The sequence below is a fragment of the Phyllobates terribilis genome, unplaced genomic scaffold, assembly GCF_046119375.1.
Source record: "Phyllobates terribilis strain yellow unplaced genomic scaffold, ASM4611937v1 Scaffold_659__1_contigs__length_869699, whole genome shotgun sequence".
In the NCBI taxonomy this organism is placed as follows: domain Eukaryota; kingdom Metazoa; phylum Chordata; class Amphibia; order Anura; family Dendrobatidae; genus Phyllobates; species Phyllobates terribilis.
The window spans coordinates 108,391-131,207 of NW_027363419.1; the positions used below are offsets into that span (position 1 = coordinate 108,391).

General features: G+C 46.5%; 1 protein-coding gene and 1 pseudogene across 1 annotated transcript in view; both read right to left on the reverse strand.

Moving 5' to 3' along the window:
- Nucleotides 1-5,565: 5,565 nt before the first annotated feature.
- LOC141235423 (cytochrome c oxidase subunit 5B, mitochondrial-like) lies at nucleotides 5,566-21,721 on the reverse strand (annotated as a pseudogene).
- Nucleotides 19,692-22,817, reverse strand: part of LOC141235417 (uncharacterized) — a 50,438-nt gene continuing 47,312 nt past the window's right edge. Inside the window, exons 3-4 of the mRNA XM_073668103.1 lie at nucleotides 20,431-20,841; nucleotides 19,692-20,261 (exon numbers count right to left, since the gene is read on the reverse strand). Coding sequence (XP_073524204.1) covers nucleotides 19,692-20,261; nucleotides 20,431-20,841 — 981 coding nt within the window. The remainder of the gene's footprint in view (nucleotides 20,262-20,430; nucleotides 20,842-22,817) is intronic.

Sequence of the window (22,817 nt, forward strand, 5' to 3'; positions counted from 1 at the left end):
GGTTAATGTACGCCATGGGAGGGTGCCCGTTCGCATAATCAATATCGGGAAGAGGGAAGTGTACCTGCCCCGGTATGCCACGCTAGCCAAATTATATACCATTAACCAAAATGCTATACAATCTGTGGAACCCTTGCCTCCATCTCACCCGGAGGAAGGTAACGGCTCTAAGAAAACAAAGGAGGACTGGTGTCAGCAACTACATTTGGGTACTGACTCCACTCCCTCACATCAGAAACAGGGAGTCTATCGGGTGGTTCAAGAGTACGAGAGAGTGTTTAGTAAACACCCGTTAGACTTCGGGCGAGTCAAGGGGGTAGAACACCACATCCCCACGGGAGACCATCCTCCCATAAAAGAGAGGTATCGACCCGTACCCCCTGCACACTACCAACATGCCAAGGGGATGCTTAGAGACATGAAGGAGGCTGGGGTGATCAGGGATAGCTGTAGCCCCTGGGCAGCTCCACTAGTCTTAGTCAGAAAAAAAGACAACACCATGAGGATGTGTGTAGATTACCGGAAAATCAACCGTATCACACACAAGGATGCGTACCCCTTACCAAGGATAGAGGAGTCATTGGCTGCTTTAAGATCTGCTAACTTCTTCTCTACCTTGGATCTCACTAGCGGGTACTGGCAGGTTCCTGTAGCAGAGGCGGACCGGGAGAAGACCGCATTCACCACCCCGATGGGACTTAGCGAGTTCACCTGCATGCCGTTCGGACTCTGCAACGCACCAGGAACCTTCCAACGACTAATGGAGTGTTGTCTGGGCCACAGAAACTTCGAGACGGTCCTGTTGTACCTGGACGATGTCATCGTATATTCCAAGACGTATGAGGACCACCTGAAACACCTGGCGGAAGTGTTCGAAGCTCTGGCGAGTTACGGCCTAAAGGTGAAACCCTCCAAGTGTCACCTCCTGAAACCAAAGGTGTAGTACCTGGGACACGTGGTGAGCGCTGACGGAGTGGCTCCCGACCCTGATAAGATCACCGCAATTAAGGAATGGCCAAGCCCCTCCAGCGTAAAAGAAGTGCGGCAGTTCCTCGGGTTGGTAGGCTACTACCGAAGGTTTATTCCCGGTTTCACCAAAAAGGCAGCACCTATGCAGGACCTCCTGATAGGCCAGTCCCGGAAGGCCAAGAACCAGAGCCGCCCTTCAAATGGGAGGAGCTGGAAGAAGAGTCCTTCCGCCAGCTGAAGATGGCCCTCACGGGGGACGAAATCCTGGCGTACCCGGATTATAGCCAGCCCTTTATCCTCTACACCGACGCCAGTAACATCGGGCTAGGAGCCGTACTGTCCCAGATCCAGCAGGGGAAGGAACGAGTAATCGCCTACGCCAGCCGAAAGCTGCGACCCACCGAAAGGAATCCCGAGAATTACAGCTCATTTAAGCTAGAGTTCCTGGCCGTAGTATGGGCAGTCACCGAGCGCTTTAAGCATTACCTCGCTTCTTCCCGGTTCACCGTGTACACGGATAACAACCCGTTGACACACCTGGACACGGCAAGACTCGGTGCCCTGGAGCAGAGGTGGATGGCCCGTCTGTCCAACTACGAGTTCACAATCAAATACCGGGCCGGACGCTCCAATACCAACGCGGACGCCCTGTCCAGGATGCCCAACCTGCTGGACGAAGGAGAAGATCCGGAGGGACTGGAAGAAGTTGAACTCCCTGCGTTCCACCGTCATGGGACTATCCAGTACTCCCACCGGGTAAGGAGTAAGCAGGCTGCTACGTTGAACCCCTTACCTCACTACAACTGGGCGGAAACGCAAGACAGCGACCCTGCCGTCCGACTGGTGAAGGAGATGCTGACTCGCCCGGAGGCTTGCCTTGAACCAGACGCTCCGGAGGAAGCCAAACAACTATGGGCAGAGAGGAGTCGACTGTTCCTTTACAAGGGGAAGTTGTGCCGCAGAATGGTTAACTCCCGGACGCATGAACTACTCTGGCAAGTAGTGGTGCCACGAAGAGACGCAGCCATGGTGATGGAGGCATACCACGACGGAGCAGGACACTTCGGGTGGAAGAAGCTGGAGTTCCTGCTGCGCGAGCGATTCCACTGGGTAGGCATGAGGGGAACCATTGAGAAGTGGTGCAGAGACTGTGGCCCGTGCAACCTAAGAAGGAAGGATCGTGCCAGCCAGAAGACTCCCCTGCAGTCCATCGTCACCCGGCAGCCGTTGGAACTGGTAGCCTTGGATCATGTAAAACTGACCCCAAGCAGAAGTGGCTACGTCTACGCACTAACCATCGTGGATCACTACTCCCGGTTCTTGATTGTCGTCCCCGTCAAGGACTTAACAGCTCGAACAGCAGCGAGAGCCTTCCAGCAGCATTTCTGCCGTCCACACGGGTACCCGGACCAAGTGTTGACAGACCAGGGACCTGCCTTTGAAGCGGAGGTCTTCCAAGAATTCTGCACTCTGTATGGCTGCCGGAAGATAAGGACGACACCCTATCATCCGCAAACTAATGGACTTTGTGCGAAAATGAACCAGGTGGTAATGGATCTTCTGAAAACGTTGCCCCTGGAAGAACGCAGTCTGTGGCCTGAGAAGCTGCCCGATCTGGTGGACCTATACAACCACATCCCGGTAGGTTCCACCAACTGTACCCCGGCTTACCTAATGAGGGCAAGACCTGGTAAGTTACCTGTTGACCTAGAAATGGGAGTCCTGACACCCGAGGACACTTCACCAGAAGCAGACTGGGACACAGAGAGGCAGCAGCAGTACCGGAGAGTACAGGAGAGCGTGGAGCGAAGTCTCTGTCAGGCTAGGGAAAGACAAGAGAAAACTTACAACCAGTATGCTCCCGCTGTTCCCCTGGTACCCGGAGAGCAGGTCTTGAAGAGGAAGAGACGGCTCCACAAGTTGGACGACCAGTGGGAGAAGGACCCGTACACCGTACTGCCCTCAAGCCACGAGAACCCGAAGGTTTGTACCATCAGTAAAGACGGAGGGGAAACTACAGCCATTGTATCCCGGGACCACCTGAAGAAGTGTCCTGAACAACTGAGGAACCCTGAAGAGGAACAAGAAGACCATCGACCCGTAGAGGAAAGGGAAGATATGGTTAGTACTGTGCTCGGGGACTTCCCTCGGTCTTGGACTCAAGTCAATGGTGCAGTTGTGGTACCCGTACTCACCTTCCTCCAACCAGCATCCCAAGCACCTACGGAGCAACAGGTAGAGCTGGAAGAACAGCCGGTCCAGGAGGCAGAAGACCCCACACCGCAGACCAGGAGGATCAACCCTCTGCTTGCAGTGAGCCTGCCATATCCCTAGTGAGCCAAAGAGCCGGTAGACAGCTGCCCAGTTTACCCTTGACAGCTCCTACACCCTGTAGTTAAGGGCTAGACAGTCAGCTCCGTAGGTCCACTAGGGCCACTAGAGGCCAGTTACCCGCACGTTGGAGGATTTGAAATGTATAAGTTGTTTTATTTGTGGTTACCTGTTTTTCTTATTGCTTGTGTATAATTATGTGTTTCTAGTTGTTTATAGGAGTCTTTGGTGGATTTACCAGGAATCCTGTGTACATAGTTGGAGCGTAACCCAGGACGGACTAAAGACTGTTAAGGACTCAGGGCAGAACAGACCCCTACCTGGTTACGTCTCCCTGTTTTGGTGAAATGGACACCTTGCTTTCTTCAAAGACTGCACCCGGTTACGGATATCCGTGACCACCTTTATGTGTTTCTTCTTATTGTACTATTATTGTTGTTATATCTTGTTATGTTTTTCTAAAATATGTTTAGTCCCGGAGTACTAAATTTCACTAGGGGGAATGTGGCACCCCAGGGGTCTGGTTTCCCACAGTAATGTAATGTTATGTCTGAGAGCAGGTGGGAGGTCCTTTGGTCAGGGATCCTGTGCATGCCACACCTCCTGCCCAGTCTTGGGAGGGGAAGACCTTCCCCTATATAAACCCGGGGCTGAAGCAGGGTTAGTCAGTCAAGGAGAGTAGAGACAAGAAACAGTCACAGGAAGAAACAGCAGAAGCTCAGTGGGAGCAATACTACTACAAGTCAGGGGCTGGCAGCTGCAGAGCTCGCCCTGACTGAGAAGCTTTCTTACCGGACCCGGCGTCCGAGGCTGTGGGGACTAACTCTTACCCAGCAGCAGAAGCCGACCGGCAGGGGATTTCAGGTCCTCAGGCCCAGAAACCCGAAGGCACGGTCACACGCGTGGGACCAGCGCCGCCATCGTGGAGCGGAAGCCATTAGAAGGCCCCGAGTCACCGGCCATACGGGTGAGCACCACACGGTACACTCAGGGACGTGGGCTACTTATATCCGCTTCTAGCAAGGTAGCCAGAAGAGTACAGTCAGTTTGGGAGGCCTACAACTCCGCCTGGCCAGGGGAGATCCCATCTGCTCAAGGACTGACCAGGCCCCGTTCGCTAGCAAGTACTCCGGGAGGGTCTATCGTTGTTACCAGTAAAGACCCTGAATTACACCGCACCGTCTCTGAGTGGTTCCTGCTACCCTCATCTTCCACGTCGGCTGCCCTGAGGCCATACCCCTCCCGTTGGGGGTTATACTATCACGCTGCACAATCCTACACCGGCCTCAGCGGTCTGCCCTGCAGCGGCAGCTCCATAGCTGCAAATCAACGGGTGGCGTAGTCGACACTCAAATAACATCTATCAAGACTGCCACACACTGAGTTGACTCCCTGGGCACGGACCGGGTCCCCGCCACTCGGAGACTACAACCCTCATCTGATCCGGTTCCGGGTAAGCCCCCGTGCGCGAGACGCTGCGCGACACAGCAGGCCCAGGGGCGCGTCATCTTTATGTAGTGAGATTCTAATAGCTTATCTAAAAGGGAGTTTTTATTTAAAATTTAACAGTTTATCTCCACCCTGAAATGAAGAGTCAGTGACATCCGCTTCAGGGGGTGGGCAGTCCCTGCTGTACTCTGCATGTCCCCTCACCTTACAATGCACACCAAGTGCACTCTTGTCGGCTAGTCTCTTCCCATTAGGGCTAGCGAGGGAGCACACTGTGTGCATTGAAAGTACTACACAGTGACAAGGAAGCTCATACAGAGTCAGAATGGACAACCGTCACATGCTCTGTACAGCAGGGAATAACCCTACCCCTGAAACTGATGTCAATGATGACTCCGTGTTTCAGGGTGGAGACAGGGGCTGCGGCAGTGACCAAGCCAAGGCTCCCAGATAACCAGGAGATTCTGGGGATTCTCAAAAAATGTCATCAAAACAAAGTAGGTAAAAAAAAAAGTTAAACTAAAGAGGGAACAGCAGTGACTTCTTAAAGTCAATTAGAAGAGCGATTAGATTAGTACAATAGAAAGACATTTAGGATTAAAATCCTTATTAGTTTCGAACCACTCCTATAATTTATCCTGCAGAAGCCACTAGTGGAAGCCAGAGTGGAGATCCAGACCACAGAACGCATCTTGCCCATCCAAACTGCCAAATTCTTACAGACCTTTGTCAACTCCAATTCAAAGGATGGGAGAACGTTAGCTTTTTTAAGTATTGTTCTGTATGCACGACCAATGCTAATGAAAATAAAACACATTACAATATATCAAGTATTTAATAAAAGATTTTTTAACTTTTTAACATATGGCTGTCAATAGTAATACAAGTCCTCTTCAGTGTGGAAGCTCATAAAGGACAACCTTGTAGTGAGAGCCACACTGTGGGCAGCGATTTACCTGCCCATCATGGGCCCAGAACCAGATAACTTGAGAATTATCTTCTTCACCTGGAAGAAAGAAAATGATAAAAGGTTATGTTTCAGTGCTTGAATTTATTGTACAACTACAAACTGAGTCCTTTAAAATTCACATTGGTGCCAGACTTCATCATGCTGCTGCAATATCCACCATTTTAAAAAATAATGGCATTTTCTCTTAGAACTTTCAACAACAATATACACAACTATCTGAACCTGAACAGGCATTGCTTAGGCGGCTGGAATATATGGACTTCTATAAATAGGTAAAGAGTGATTGCAGGGCCATTGGAATTATACAGTATATTTTTTTGTATTTTATACCAGTTTTCTAGATTCAATCCCTTTGAGCGGATTTCTGTGAGTTTATGGTCTTGTACATTATTCTAGATGTGTGTATGACCAGTATATCTAAACGTGGTAGTACCCCATATGGGGGTGTAAACTGCTATTTGAGCACACGGAGGGATCGGATGGGAAGGAGCGCTACTTGGCTTTTAAAACGCAGACTTTGTTTTAATAGATTGTGGACTCCATTAGCCAAGCCCCTGAAATGCCAGAACACCCCCCCGGTGACCCCATATTGGAAACTCCACTGCCTAAGGAATTCATCTAGGGGTGTAGTGAGTATTTTGAACCCACAGGTGCCTCACAGAATTTTGCGATATGGGGACATGGAACTAACATTTTAGTGGTAGAACTGTACATTTTTTATTAGCTGAAAGTTTGTCATTTACACAAGGGTTATTAGGTGAAACTGGACCCCATAATTTATTGAGCAATTTCTCCCAAATGCAGCAATGCCCCATATGTCATCAGAAGTTACTGTTAGGCCACACGTCAGGGCTGAGAAGGAAGGAACGCTATTTGGTGCACAAGTTTTGCAGGTGACATTTGCGGAACCCCGAAGGTGTCAATAGAAAAACGCACAAAATGACCCCATTTTAGAAATTGCACCTTTCAATGAATTCATCTACAGCTGCAGTAACTATTTTGGCCCACAGGAGTTTGCTTTGCAACATACACGCCAGGCTTTTTTCCCCTTGAGAATTGCAAATCTGCCACTTAAATGCCCATACATTGTGCCCCCATACAGTGTAGTAGCCCCATATATTGTGCCCAGCTTGAGCTTATGGAGACATACACCCCGTAAATTGTTAAGTGCACTCTCCCAGCTACAATAATGCCAAACATGTGGCCGCTTACTGTGGTTTAGGCATAGGGGGGCTCAGAAGGAGGGGAATTTGGAAGCACAGATTTCACTGGATTTTATTTGATGGGTTGGGATCCGTCGCTTTTCAAGAGTCTTTGTTCTACCAGTAATGTGGGACCCCCTATGTTTCCAGTGACAGATATCCTGCACAAAACTCCACTCAGGTCTAAGTTAGTGTTTTATTGGTAATATTTTGGGGGACATCCCTTGTTTTCAATAGAAGGCTGGGATCATATTATTGTGTTCTACACTAAGCACTTACGCTGGAGTTTCCGTGTAAATCCTACAAAAATGTGATTTAGATGAAACCCCCCAATGCAACCGCTCTCCATAATGAGGCAGGTGGAGACACTTTGGACTCAGTTTGGCATCTGTTCCGGTGGTATCCATCTTGAGACATGCACAGAACAGTGGTCACCCACACTTGTGCGCTAAAAAGACACCTAAACTGATGGGACTTTGGTGGAACACAGTCCAGATGGAGTCCAAAGTGACCACCTGCCTCATTATAGCGAGTGGTTCAGTTGGGGGTTCTATCTGAATCACATTTTTTGGGGAATTTACACTGAAACCCAGACGCAAGTGCTCAGTGGAGAGCGCAGGATAAATGTGAACCGAGCCTTATTCAGATTATTGGGAATCAGAATGAACAAAAACAGCAGTAAAATAGTTTTTAAATTTTACGCAATTTTCGTGTGGTATAAGTGATAAGACTGCTTTATTATTCTGTTCAATACATTTACAGCGATGTCAGATTTATAAAAAAAAAAATTTTGGTCTACATTCTGAGAGCAACAACTTATCTGGCCAAGAGCTGTACGAGAGCTTATTTTTGCAGGAGGAGTTTGATCCTTTTTTAAGTACCATTTTGGGATACAGAACATTCTTTTGATCATTTTTTACACAGATGCAGGATGAACAAAAAAACAAAGAACAGCAATTCAGTTATTGGTTTTATATATTTTTATGTGGTTCACTGTGTGGTAAAAGCTATTAGTAGTAAGAATGATTTATTGTTTGGTTCAGTATGATTATAAGGATACCAGTTTTAGCTCTTTATGCTTTGCTACTTCTGCACACTAAAAACAATATTTTACAAACATTAATTTGTTTTTGCATCGCCATATTCTAGAAGCTGAAACTTATTTACCACAAGAGCTAGGTGGGGGATTTTTCATTGTGGGAAAGTTAAGAGTAATTATACTTTATTTAATCCTTTTACTTTAACCTAGTACCACTGTGGAACATGAACATTTCTCACCAATTCCTGGTCCCATACACTGCAGTACTCACGTAGTACTCACAATACAGTGCATGAGACCTGTTAGATTTTCACTGACTCAGTCTGTTAGACACTGCCATAAAGAGGGTCCAACAGGCCACTGTACCCCGAGGTCATCTGATGACCTCAGGGTGCAATGCAAACTATTGGCACCCACGATTACAATCGCGATGAGCAGATAGTGTTAAAGAGTGAGTATTCTCCCTTTTAACCACTTAGATGCTGCTGTTGTGATTGACTGTGGTATCTGATGGGTTAATTGGCATGGTGTACATATCTGGCACACAGCCCAAAGTGACATGTGCTCATGACAAATCTGTACAGCTTTCAGGGGTTAATCACCCTTTCTATAAGTTTTACACTGAAATGAAACGTGTAGCAAAGAAACTTACATATGCAGCCCACAAGTCTCTGCTTATTGACTGGTGGCACAATGTGTGGATTCTCTTTGGTTCCTGCATAGGATTTTGGCTTGAGGACATTAAAAGGATCCTTAAAAAGACAAAATGAGTTGTAAGTGTTATACCACTTACAGGTGCATCTCACTGAATTAGAATATCAAAAAATGTATTTATTTCAGTTCTTCAATACAAAAAGTGAAACTCATTATATAGAGTCATTACAAACAGTGATCTATTTCAAGTGTTGATTTCTGTTAATGTTGATGATTATGGCTTACAGCCAAAGAAATCACAAAAGTCATTATCTCAGTAAATTAGAATACTTTATAACAGCTTGAAAAATGTTTCCTCTTGACAATACCCCATAGAGAATCTATGGGGTTAAGGTCAGGCGAGTTTGCGGGCCAATCAAGCATAGTGATACTGTTTGTAAACCAGGTATTGGCACCTGTCCACACTGCCAGAAGTACCAAGTCCTGCAGGAGAATGAAATTTCCATCTCCAAAAATCTTATTAGCAGAGGGAAGCATGAAGTGCAATAAAGTTTCCTGGTAGACGGCTGCGCTGACCTTGGTCTTGATAAAAGACAGTGGCCCTACACGAACAGATGACATGGCTCCCCAAACCATCACTGATTGTGGAAACTTCACACTAGACCTCAAGCAGCTTGGATTGTGGCCTCTCCACTCTTCCTTCAGACTCTGGGACCTTGATTTCCAAATGAAATGCAAAATTTACTTTCATCTGAAAACACCACCTTGGACCACTGAGCTACAATCCAGGTCTTTTTCTCCTTGGCCCAGGTAAGACGCTTCTGGCGTTGTCTATTGGTCATGAGTGGCTTGACACAAGGAATGCGACACTTGTAGCCCATGTCCTGGATACGTCTGTGTGTGGTGGCTCTTGAAGCAATGACTCCAGCAGCCGTCCACTCCTTGTGAGTCTCCCCAAAATTTTTGAACGGCCTTTTGTTAATAAGCCTTTCAAGGCTGCGGTTATCCAGATTGCTTGTGCACCTTTTTCTACCACACTTTCGTTCCACTCAACTTTCCATTAATATGCTTGGATTCAGCACTCTGAACAGCCAGATTCTTTAGCAATGACCTTTCGTGGCTTATCCTCCTTGTGGATTGTGTCAGTGACTGCCTTCTGGACATCTGTCAAGTAAGCTGTCTTCCCTATGATTGTGGAGCCTACTGAAACAGACTAAGGGACCCTTTTAAACGCTTAGGAAGCTTTTGCAGGTGTTTTTTGTTAATTATTCTACTTTACTGAGATAATGAGTTTTGTGTTTTCATTGGCTGTAAGCCATAATCATCAACATTAAAAGAAATAAACACTTGAAATAGATCACTATGTTTGTAATGACTATAATATCAGTTTCAGCTTTTGTATTGAAGAACTGAAATAAATTAAATTTTTGATGATATTCTAATTTTGTGAGATGCACCTGTATATGTAAAGAACACAAACGTTTATTTAAAGACACTGAACAAAATAATTTAGCAATGTCTTGTCATGAATCCAGATACACTGAGAGATTCCTGCAAAGGACTCATTATGGACTTTGACCTTTATCCACATTTGTATAAGAGGTCGGTCATTTGCTTTACTTCTCCTGGAAACAAAGGAATAACTGGAACAAGGCCTGAAACTCATGATAGGCACTGCTGTACTTACATGGTTGATCCACTGAAATCAGCACAATATATCCCATGCACAGCTATACAGTACATTGCCTAATCTCAGACCTGCACTATTTACCGTGTGTTGAAGCAAGACCACCATCTTATAATAAGGTCTGGAAAGAAGCTGTCGTAGGACAAACTTATTATAATACTCCTGCCAGCAGTGATCAATGTAATGGAGGCCAGGTATGTCAACAGCAGGAGAAACCCTTCCTCCCCACTATGATGTCTAAAGTGATGGGTACATGGTTAGCACCCCATTCTGCTTTATGACATCCATATGCACTGAGGACCTGTGGAGAGGGTGCATGAGAAAGAACGTAAAAAAAGTAATCTGGTGGCATTACCCCTTGAGTTGTTGCCACATGACAGATGTTTGGAGTCCTTCACAGTGAGAAGCAAGGTAGAACAACGTTATTAAACGATGCTGCCAAAGTATCATTAAATGGGTTGTCCAGGGCCATTTTATTTTTACTTTGGGAAAAGGAAGCTGGCTGTCAACAGAGCAGAAGAGAAGAAGCTGCTCTGTTGACAAGACGTCCGTGGAAGCCGCTGAATCGCCAGCAGGAGCAGTCTGACCGCTCTGTGCTGGCAGAGACAGACACCAGGCACAGACAGACAGTTAGCAACTACCTGCCTGTTAGTTTTTAGGTCATAGTAAAATAAATAAATAATAATAATAAAAAAATTCTTCTCATGCCTATTTGTGGATACGGCCATCATTCCTAGACTACATATCCCATCCTGTTTTATACGCTGGAAAAAGTATCCAGTTTCTCCTAGTTCCCCACTCTGTAATAGGGTCCTGGCTTCAAATCCCACCAAGGACAACATCTGCAAGGAGTTTGTATGTTCTCCCTGTGTTTGCGTGGGTTTCATCTAATTTACTCCCAAACTTCAAAGACATACTGATAGAGAATTTAGATTATGAGCCCCAATGGGGTCAGTGATAATGTCGGTAAAGTGCTTCGGAATTAAAGGCGCTATATAAGGGATTAAATAAAAAAGCGCGAAGAAATAGGACCTGGGAAGCATGACTACAGAACACAGAAGTGACCAGATGTGTGTTCCCTGTGGCTAGACTGTCTAGCAGGTCACTAATAATGCCCCATATACACCGGGGTGTGACTAGCAGCTACACCAATAAAGTATAGGGGATGTCACCAGGACCCAAACTTTACATCACAAGCACAAGACCTACAGATGCATCTGAAGACGGGGACCCCTCTTCAGCCAGTTTCACTTTGTCCCAGACTCATCAAGTGTCACCAGGTTTCTACTGTAAAACCTGGAATCTCGCTACATTTTTGCACAACTTTTTGTTGCTGAAAGCAAATAGTTTCTTGACACATGTGTGTCCCAGCCAGCTTAGACAACTTTGAGAAGTGGGCAAAGCCAATGTTTGTTCCTCTAAACACACAAGGATATTAAAAGGTTTGTCAAAGACTTGACAACCCCTTTCTTAAAGGCTGTATTACCCGGTATAAAACAAACTCCAGTTTCACACCAGCGTCGTTCCAACAGTGTCAGCAATAGGTCTCCCGGTCCCATATGGAATAATCAGCAGCCGCTAACAGGCTGCTTCGCTCACACTTCCTGGAGATGAACTTTGGACATCAGAGGAAAGTGTGAGAACAGTGGCCCATTAGCAGCAGACTGGCTGCAGCACTCACACGGTATACAAATATCATGGGAGACCAGGGAGACCCAGCACTCACATTGCTAGAATGGCACCCGCACAGGAGGGGAGTTTGTTTCCATTTTACACTGAGGGATATAGTAAGGAGGGTTTGTCCACTACTTGGCACAATACAAGAAAATTGTAAAAAAAACAAAAACAAACAGTAAACACAAGGAGTAAGATATAAGTGTGTGAACATGGCTCAGCCTGGTCCTAGACGCACTCTAATGGAGGGGAGTAGCACTCTAATGGAGGGGAGTAGCACTCTAATGGAGGGGAGTAGCACTCTAATGGAGGGGAGTAGCACTCTAGCATCCCCAGTTGTACATTTCAGTCTTAATTATCTTCATTAGGTCATATACCTCTCCCTTCTTCAAAGCGTTCAGGACCTTCCTCTCCAGGCCCGTCGCCTACTCCTCATCAGTGGGGATACCTAAACAGAAAAGACACAAAAAGGACAGATCATAGCAAGAATACTACAAAGAAAAAACAAAGTGACCTGAAAGTGGCTGATAACAGAGGACAATAGCCAGCAGAGCTGTGTGACAATTCAGTCTGTACAGAGGGTACAGTAGTGGAAGTGTAACCTGTGCAGGGGCTTGGCAGACCCCGTGCACAAGGTCACAGTCCTGGGTGTCACCTGCTGTCACTGGAGCAGTGAGTACGTGCTGATGGGCGGCGCACATTACTACACTGCTGCAAAGTCACATACACTGTCCCGTCCTATGCCCTTCACAGGGGACACCGCACACTCCAGCCTCACACCTAGTAAAGGCCCTGTCACACATAACGAGATCGCTAGCGAGATCGTTGATACGTCACGGGTTTTGTGACGCAACAGCGACATCGCTAGCGATCTCGCTACGTTTGACAGGTAGCAACGATCAGGCCCCTGCTGCGAGATCGTTGATCGTTACAAAGCTCCCTGGACCATTCCTGGGTCGTTGCACTCCCGCTGGGCAGTGTGCATCGCTGTATTTGACACCTAGCCAACGACCTCGTCCAGCGATTCAGAACTGAGACACGTAGGCGTGTATAAATTGGACTATTCCGCGCCCCTCGTCCCCGATTGGTGGTCGCTACGGCGTTCTCATTTCCGGACGCGCATAAAGAAGGCAACAGAATAGCGATTCCGTCCTTTGTTTCTGACCTCGTGCTTATTGCAGATCCTACCAGAGTTCTCCGGGCTGCTAATATCCGTTCATTGGACTAGTGCTGATTTTTGCGGATCATTGCAGCGTTCTCCAGCTGTGACTCCGCTTTGAACATATCAGACATCTTTAGTAAGGTAGGTATTGTTTGAGGTCTCAGATGCGTTTCCATTTTTTAATCTTTTATCACACATTTACTAATTATCTGTTATCTTTGCTTTTCAGGGAGGGAGGGCTTGGCTTCTATTTGTATATATATATATGTATGCTTTTGCATGGGCAGATATTTTAGGGGTCTCATGCACATGCACCCACACAGCGCATTTTCTGTCATGCTCACTAACAGAATGGAATATGGTTTTCCATGATATTTTTTATATACAGTTTCAATACTTCTGTTAATTGTTTTGTTGAAAGTGTTCTCATCTTTTCATGTTATGTTTGCAGTTTGCACATCATGGACGACGGGCAGTGTGCTATTGTGGTTGCTGCATTGCTGGTTGAGGAAGCTCGGCGTCAAGATGAGGCACGAGAGCTACAGAGGCGTTCCAAACGAAAGCGTCGCATGTGGACCAGAGAGTGGCTGCAGAAGAGGTCTGAATTGTCCCACATGCAACTTGTAAGAGAGCTTCAGGAGAAGAATCCTCATGATTTCCGCAACTATCTGAGGATGTCAGAGGAATCTTTTAAAGAGTTATTGGAACGAGTTACGCCACGTATTCAACGGAAGGATACAGCGATGCGTGCTGCCATTCCGGCAGATGAAAGATTGGCAGTCACACTGAGATTCCTGGCCACCGGACGCTCACTCCAAGACTTGCATTTTTCTGCAGCCATTTCAAGGCCCATGCTCAGTGTTCTAATCCCGGAGACATGTAATGCAATTTACCACAGTCTACGTAGTTACATACAGTTTCCCAACACGGAGGAGGAATGGAAAAAGATTGCCTCTGATTTTGAGCAGCTGTGGCAGTTCCCTAACTGTGGTGGGGCTTTGGACGGGAAACATGTCCGAATCACTCAGCCACCAAATAGCGGATCCTATTTTTATAATTATAAGGGCTATTTCAGCATCATCATGATGGCCCTTGTTAATGCCAATTACGAATTTATAAATGTAGATGTTGGCATGAACGGCAGGGTTTCTGATGGTGGTGTTTTAGAGCACACACTTTTTGGAGAGCGATTGGACAAGTGTGACCTACACTTGCCTCCCAACTCAAAGACTACAGGTAACCTTAATTTTGTTTTTGTCGGCGATGAAGCCTTCCCACTTCATCCCAATCTTATTAAACCGTTCCCCCAAAAAAGTCTTACCCAGGAAAGAAGAATTTTCAATTATCGTTTGTCAAGGGCACGTCGTGTTGTCGAAAATGCCTTCGGTATCATGGCCAACCGCTTCAGAGTTTTTCACACGCCAATTAACATGAAGCTTACATCAATAGACTCTGTTGTTTTGGCCTGTTGCACACTTCACAACTTTCTTCGTCGACGTGATGCAATTACGTACTGTCCGCCTGGCTTCGTGGACTCTGTGGACCTAGCCAATGGGGAAGTGGAGCTCGGTGAATGGCGTTCAAACGATCCTGCAATTGCAGGCCTTCAACCAGTGGGATATGGCAGAAACACCCAGGATGCGAAGACCAGCCGCGACAACTACTGCCAGTATTTTAACGGTCCTGGTGCTGTTACTTGGCAACATCAGAACTTATAGTGGGCAACTACTGACAATTATACACTACTTTCAGTTTTGTATTGATTTGTGTAATAAACTGTGTTTAACTTTGCAAAAGATTTGTTTATCATTGTTTCAATAGTAAGGGCCCGTATACACATACGTGTACTCCAGGGGCGGACATAGGAATCATGGGAGCTCATAGCAGAAGTTATAATTGGGACCCCCCCACAAAAAAAAAAAAAAAAAAAAAAAAAGGAAATAATTGTTGGGGACACAGAAGAGCAGATCCCACAACCTTCCAGCCTTTCTTCCTTTCTGAACTCCTAAATTACTCTTTCATAGCCCCATAAAAATGTGATGCCAACAAAAGTGTCCCCCTTAACACAGTATGATACCCCGATGGTGACTTCCTCCTTTTTAGCCTCCACATGCACAGTGTAATGACCCTAATGTATCACATGAGCCATGTATGAGGGAGGTGGAGTCGGAGTAATGGAAATTGAGGAGTCGGTTTGGCTTATCGACTCCGCAGCCCTGTATACCAGGATGGGAGAGCACACAGTATAATGCAGCCCCCCATAGGGTAAAAGGCAGCCCCAGTCCTCCAGTATTATCAGTACTGACTGATTTACAAAAATATATAAATACATACTTACCACTCCGTATTCCCCGCTGCTTCAGTCTCTGCAGCGCGTCTCTCTCATCACGACAGCAGCTGGCAGCTCCACTGTCTGACACAGCGTGGTGCATCGTAGCAGCGTTGCCGCGCCGCTGTTTGATTAACCGCCACCCACCGGCACTGTACTCAGTAATGGCTGCGTGTAGTGTGTTGTGCGGCTGTGCCTTGTAGTAATGCCGCAGCAGGGCCCACTCAAGCACAATTAAAGGTGTTGGCCATGTCTGAACACAGTGGCAGTGGGCGGTGGCGGCAATCAAACAGAGGAGCGTGGGGTACAGAATGGGGGAGACTGCTATGGGGTCCGCTGGCTCACGGGCCCCCTACGGCCACGGGCCCCATAGCAGTTATGTGGCCTGCCACCAATGGCGGTACGCCACTGTTGTACTCGTATGTATACATCCATATACACATCCATATACACATACATATTCAGATACATAAAAATCTACACCCATATCCACACTTATATACAGATAACCAGCTATACACACACATACTCACAGACACAGAAGTATGCATACCGACATAAAAATATAGATACATATTTCTACATAAAACCACCTAAACACCAGTGTTCCTGTGTGACCGTCACAATAGAGACACTGCTGCGTTCTACAGATGTCGCATTATCAATACAGCGTCTCTAGTCCGACACGCTAATAATTCAAGTCACAATAGGGTTCTCTAATAAACCGCGGGTTTATTGGCGACGTTCATGCGTCGTGGGCGTGGTTACCGACGTTCATGCGTCGTGGGCGAGTCTAACGACGTAGTTGCGGCCTAGCTTATTAAGAGCATTATGGCATCCAGGGTCAGGGCATCTCCTTGGGGTGATGCTGAGGTGTGCTACCTTGTGGAGCACCTGGATGCACTGGATTATGAGTGCCATGTGCACTCTGAGCATCCAGTGCTCCATAAGCAGGCGGTGCTGCAGAGGATCGGTCGGGGCCTGGTCCGGAGATTTGGGGTGCAGCGCTCTGCTACCCAAATCCGTAAAAAGCTGGCGGACCTGAAATATAGGTCTGCCGACCGAATCGTCAGCATCCGGTCACGGTCCCTGCCCCGCAGTGGTGAGTGGTTTTAAAATATGTTAACACAATACATGGCAGCACATTAGTTACAACTGCAATCACCTTAGGTATCTAATGTTATTTGTTTTCCAGCACCTGCAGCCCCAGAGCCCCCAAGGGAGTCACCTCCAGCCTTGGAGCCCCAGCAGCATTCCTCTGCCAGCTCGCCAGCATCACTCCGTGATATAGGTGCAGCTTCATCTTTCGGTAATGCTTTGACATAAAATACGGTCCATACAACTTGGAAAGTTTAGGGCTGTCATGTACTATTAAGTGTTGTGTCTTTCTCTAGCCGGTGGTGCCAGGGGATCCGGGTGGTCCTTAAGCTCGTCATCATCCGAGCAACCTGAAAACCGTAAGTGTTAAATACCAAACATGTACCTGATAGGCTGTGTGCCCACGATGCGTTTTTTAAGGTGTTTCTGCAGCGTTTTTGCTGCTGTGGAAACGCATTAAAAGCGCATGGTAGAAGGTCTGCCATGTTCCCCAATGATAATCCGCATGTGCTGTGCACATGCTGCGGAAATTTCCGCTGCACATTATCATTGCGGAAAAAAACGCAGCACTACCAATTATTTTGCATAAGGTGGTTTTTTTGCGCCGCCATTGACTTGCATTATAATGCGCCAATTCCGCAATACTGCATCTGTACTTGCGTAATTAGCGCGTTCTAATGTGTGGATGGTACCCGGGTGTGGTGCATCGTGGGCACATAGCCTTAATTTGATGAATGTACAGAATTATTGGACTTTTAAGTTTAACTATTACCTCCGTAGAAATCCCAACACTACAAGATCTCCTGGCGTCACAACGGAGACTGAGTGAAGAGATCCACCAGCACGGAGTGATGCTGGCAAGATTTGTGGCAGCCCATGACCGTCACGGCAGCCAATAAATTCTTTTTTGTTATGTAGTTGATATTATTTGGTTGGTTATATTTTTTATATTTTTATAAAAAAAAATTAGTTTATATCCACTATTGTCTACACTTTGTTACATCTAATCCTATCCTGTGTGATACTGCCTGACGGGTTGTGTATCTAATCCTATCCTGTGTGATACTGCCTGACGGGTTGTGTATCTAATCCTATCCTGTGTGATACTGCCTGACAGGTTGTGTATCTAATCCTATCCTGTGTGATACTGCCTAAAGAGTTGTGTATCTAATCCTATCCTGTGTGATACTGCCTGACGGGTTGTGTATCTAATCCTATCCTGTGTGATACTGCCTAAAGAGTTGTGTATCTAATCCTATCCTGTGTGATACTGCCTGACGGGTTGTGTATCTAATCCTATCCTGTGTGATACTGCCTAAAGGGTTGTGTATCTAATCCTATCCTGTGTGATACTGCCTGACGGGTTGTGTATCTAATCCTATCCTGTGTGATACTGCCTGACGGGTTGTGTATCTAATACTATCCTGTGTGATACTGCCTGACAGGTTGTGTATCTAATCCTATCCTGTGTGATACTGCCTAAAGAGTTGTGTATCTAATCCTATCCTGTGTGATACTGCCTGACGGGTTGTGTATCTAATCCTATCCTGTGTGATACTGCCTAAAGAGTTGTGTATCTAATCCTATCCTGTGTGATACTGCCTGACGGGTTGTGTATCTAATCCTATCCTGTGTGATACTGCCTAAAGAGTTGTGTATCTAATCCTATCCTGTGTGATACTGCCTGACAGGTTGTGTATCTAATCCGATCCTGTGTGATACTGCCTAAAGAGTTGTGTATCTAATCCTATCCTGTGTGATACTGCCTGACGGGTTGTGTATCTAATCCTATCCTGTGTGATACTGCCTGACGGGTTGTGTATCTAATCCTATCCTGTGTGATACTGCCTAACAAGCAGTGCAGGGGCAGTAAAGCCCACTCCAAAGTCGGCTTTCACACCCTCCTGCTTATTGATGTTATCAGCTGAAGTTGTGTAGGGGCAGGAAAGCAGTCTGAAGTAGGCTTTCATTGCCGCCTACTTATTGATGTTATCAGCTGAAGTTGTGTGGGGGCAGGAAAGCCGTCTGAAGTCGGCTTTAATAGCCGCCTGCAAATTGATGTTATCAGCTAAAGTTGTGTGGGGGCATGAAAGCCGTCTGAAGTCGGCGTTAATAGCTGTCTACTAATTGATGTTATCAGCTGAAGTAGTGTAGGGGCAGGAAAGCCGTCTGAAGTCGGCTTTCATTGCCGCCTACTTATTGATATTATCAGCTGAAGTTGTGTGGGGGCAGGAAAGCCGTCTGAAGTCGGCTTTAATAGCTGTCTACTAATTGATGTTATCAGCTGAAGTAGTGTAGGGGCAGGAAAGCCGTCTGAAGTCGGCTTTCATTGCCGCCTACTTATTGATATTATTAGCTGAAGTTGTGTGGGGGCAGGAAAGCCGTCTGAAGTCGGCTTTCACAGATGCCAGCTAATTCAAGAAGAAGAGAGAAGAGGAAAGAATAGGAACATAGTATGAAAACTATAAGGAAGACCTAACATGTTGATCCAGAGGAAGGAAAAAAAAAACCATGCTCCGTTTTGGGAAAAAAAATTCCTTCCTGACTCCACATACGGCAATCAGACTAGTTCCCTGGATCAACGCCCTATCAAGAATCTAGTATATACAACCTATAATCTGAGTCAGACTCATGGTGCATGGTATGGCAGATCATTGCCATACCGTGCACCATGACTATGACCCCAAAGACTAAAAGAAGGGAAGTAGGAAGAGGAGGGGAAGAAAACCAGCTGTGAAGAAGACCAGAGGACACAGGGAGAAGACAGAAGACAGGTGATAAAGCCTGGAGCCGGAGGAGGAGAAGGGGAGGAGGTGATCACCAGCGGAGAGCAGGGATGGGAATAGACGGTAGAGAATGGAGGGGAGGGAACGGAGATTGGGAAGGGATCGGAGGGCAGGGGTGAGGGGTCCCACCCTCGGGAAGAGGTAAAGCAGAAAATAAGGCAACCAAAAAACATTTTTATTTCAATCAGGGTGAGATCAGAGGGCAGGGGTAAAGTTAAAAAAGAGGACAATAAAACTTTTTTTTATAAACAAACAAAAATATAAACAATTTTAACAATTTAAATAAGTATTAAATTAACAATATTTACAAAATGATAAAAAAAAATTGAAATGAAACATCACTACAGTTCTTCATATCGATTACCTGTATTTGTGTATCCGTGCCTGGGGGAAACAAAAGAATCAGAACACATGGGATACTGTGGGGGGGGGGCAAGGCTTTGTGGACGCCGGATCCTCTGCACTGGTGTGCTGTGAAGTGGGTCCGGCCTATGGGTCCAAGAATGTTGTTGAAAATGGCCAGGGTCAATCAGAGTATGTACAGTAGACGTTTCATTAAGTTCACCGGCTGCCGCTTTATTTAAAGTCTCAAACATGACCCTTTCTGCATGCGCCCTCTGTCGGTCATCCAGCCTCTGTAGTCTCTCGCCAGCATATGTTGCAAAGCTGTCCCGCTTGGCCTGGGTCTGCAGAAGTAGAATCTTGTTCGCCAGAGATACTAGACCTGGCGATGGCGGCAAGCTGGCCTTTCTTTTCCTTGATTTTCTCTGTCGCCGAGGCACAAGGTCTTCACTTGTAGAGGCCATAGGGTCTTCATTCACCGATGCCATAGGTTCCTCATTCCTTGACATAACACTCGCCTCCTCCATACCACGTTCCGTAGCCGAGATGTCGTCATCTTGCCGATGGTGCTGTGGGAACACAAAATTAAAGTTAAGATTTGGTTACAACATCCAGCAGGTATGTTATGACCAGCATGGGTACACGTGCACTAAAAAACAAATATGAGGGGCGGCTAAACTATGGCATGTACATTGAAAGTATAAATGCTATTTACAGGGAAGCAAAGAAGGTACTTACATCTTCAACAGGGGAGTCAGTCCGTATGTCGGGGTCTTCTTCCGGGGTCGGCCGCATCGTACACGCCATTCGCCGAGGTAGCTCCTGGTCACGGGTGAAGGCAAGCAAATCATAATACCATAATGTCGGCACATAAACCTCATCTGTGCCGGTACCTGACTTCTTTGATTTCTCCACCCGGTTGAGTTCTTTCTTATATACGGTGCGTAGACCCTGGATCTTTCTCTTCACCAGCTCTTCATCCACCTTCTCGTTGGGGCCATGCCTTTTAAAGAGGGTAATCAATTGCTGGTAGGCCTCCCTCTTTTTCTCTCTATTGCAGTAGTCTGTTGATTTTATTTGCCAAAGGCACGGCAGGGAGCGGTACAGGTCAATCATTTCCCTCACAAACTCTTCACTTTTGAAAGCCATCTGAAAAGGATAGCAATACAGTGAGCATACATGAAACATTTTAAAACAAAGTAAAAAGTACTACACACCATTTGCTGACTAAAAATGGCCTCCAATGTATAAGCAAATGTATACTTATTGAGTGTGATAAAAATCCACTAAAATAACTTACCGTGGAAACAAAGCGATACAGTGCCTGAAGAACCCAAAAGTCAATGTTCAGTCACAGCTGAAGAAAATCCACAAATGAATGGAATCACAGCAGTAGAACGCAACTAGGATCCAAAAATCAGGACGCTGACAAGGCTTCAACAAATCCCAGATGGACGAAACTTGCCCGGAGAACACTGCTACGATCCGAAAGCAGAGCGCAGATAGGAACAAGGGAGCGGAATTGCCCCAACGTCGCCTTTTTTAAAAACCCGGCCGCCAATCAGAACGCAGTAGCGTCCACCAATCGGAGATGAGTGGGCGCGGAAAGGTAATTTTATGCACGCCTTTCTGTCACAGTACAGTCCCTCAAAGTGTGTATCGTTGAGTGTGGATCGTTGAAATAGCTGCTGTGTGACAGCGTCCCAGCGACCAACGAGATCGTTAGTTAGATCGCTGGGGCGGCCGAAATCGTTGGCAAGTTATACATGTTTGACGGCTCCCGAACGATCTCTCCAGCGATCTCAAAACTGTGACGTAGTAACGATCTCGCTAGCGATCTCGTTATGTGTGACAGGGCCTTAATACACAGCAGTCCTCACACCACACACAGGAGGCGGCCACAGTCCACCATGGCTGTCATACCCACCTCCAGCGCTCATTGCTCTGACGCATGGTCTGCTGAGGCACACGGTCCCTGCACTCCGGGGCACAGCGCGACGGACGAGCTGAGAAACCTCCAAGAAGCCATGACTGCTGCACCTCACAGCCGACAGCTGCCACTACAGCGTCCAGGGCGCGGGGCAGTGCGCATTTATACCCGGGACCATACCAAGCGCATAGCGGAGGGGTGCACCGTAACAAGGCAGCGAGCAGAGAGGCCGTGTCATCTCCGTATATGGCCGTAATGTGCTGTACCCGCGGGGTTATTGCTGGTGCTTAATTACCACATGTAAAGGGAGTCAATGACAGGTGGAAACGCCATTTGTTCTCTAGTAGTAGCCGCCCAATAAAAGTGACCTCATCAATGGGAAGAATTGTTTATAAAAAGCAGCAGCTTTGTGATTTACTTGTTTTTAAAAAATCCTTTTCATTCTCAAGGAGAGGAGGAATTTTAGTTTTGTTTACTGCTCGTTGCCTAGGTTACCGGCCACTGCTGTGCTAGGAGTGCAGCGCTTACAAGCTGTTTTCTATAGAGCTTGTACACACTGATTTGAGGCTGCCCGGATTTAGTACCCTGCACTCTCCGGGGCTGCAGCGGTAAAGATGCCTCATGTGTCAGCATCGGAGGGTGCACCATTTGGGTTCAGCAATGCTACATTGCCACATGTCTGACCTGTCAATCAAGCAGGACAGCATCGGCAACCGGGCAACCAGAAGTCGGGAGGATGGGGATCGGGGTGCTGAAGATCAACGTGGAGACAACCTCTTTATTATCTACCTTGAGCGAAGTTCACACACAGTTTTCTACATGGATATTGTGTCAGATCCACTCCAAAATCCACGTAAAAAACTGCTTCAGATACTCTGACTACTCCTCATATTCATTGCTGTGGAATATCCACACGGCTGTTCATATTGTGAATTATTTTGAGAGTTTTTCTGACTAAACATTAAAAACCTCACTGCACAAAATAAAAAATAATAATAATTAACGTCACTTCTGTGAGGCGGATTCTCATGGAAGCTTCTCCAAACTCGACACTGTCACAGGCTGCAAAAGACCATAAGGAGAAAATACTTCAATAACGCTTCAAGAAAACAACCCCAAAACAAAGAGAAAAAGCAACGCAAATTCCTCCGGAAAATCTCATTGGATTTTCCGCTTCCAAAAAAGACATAGTTTT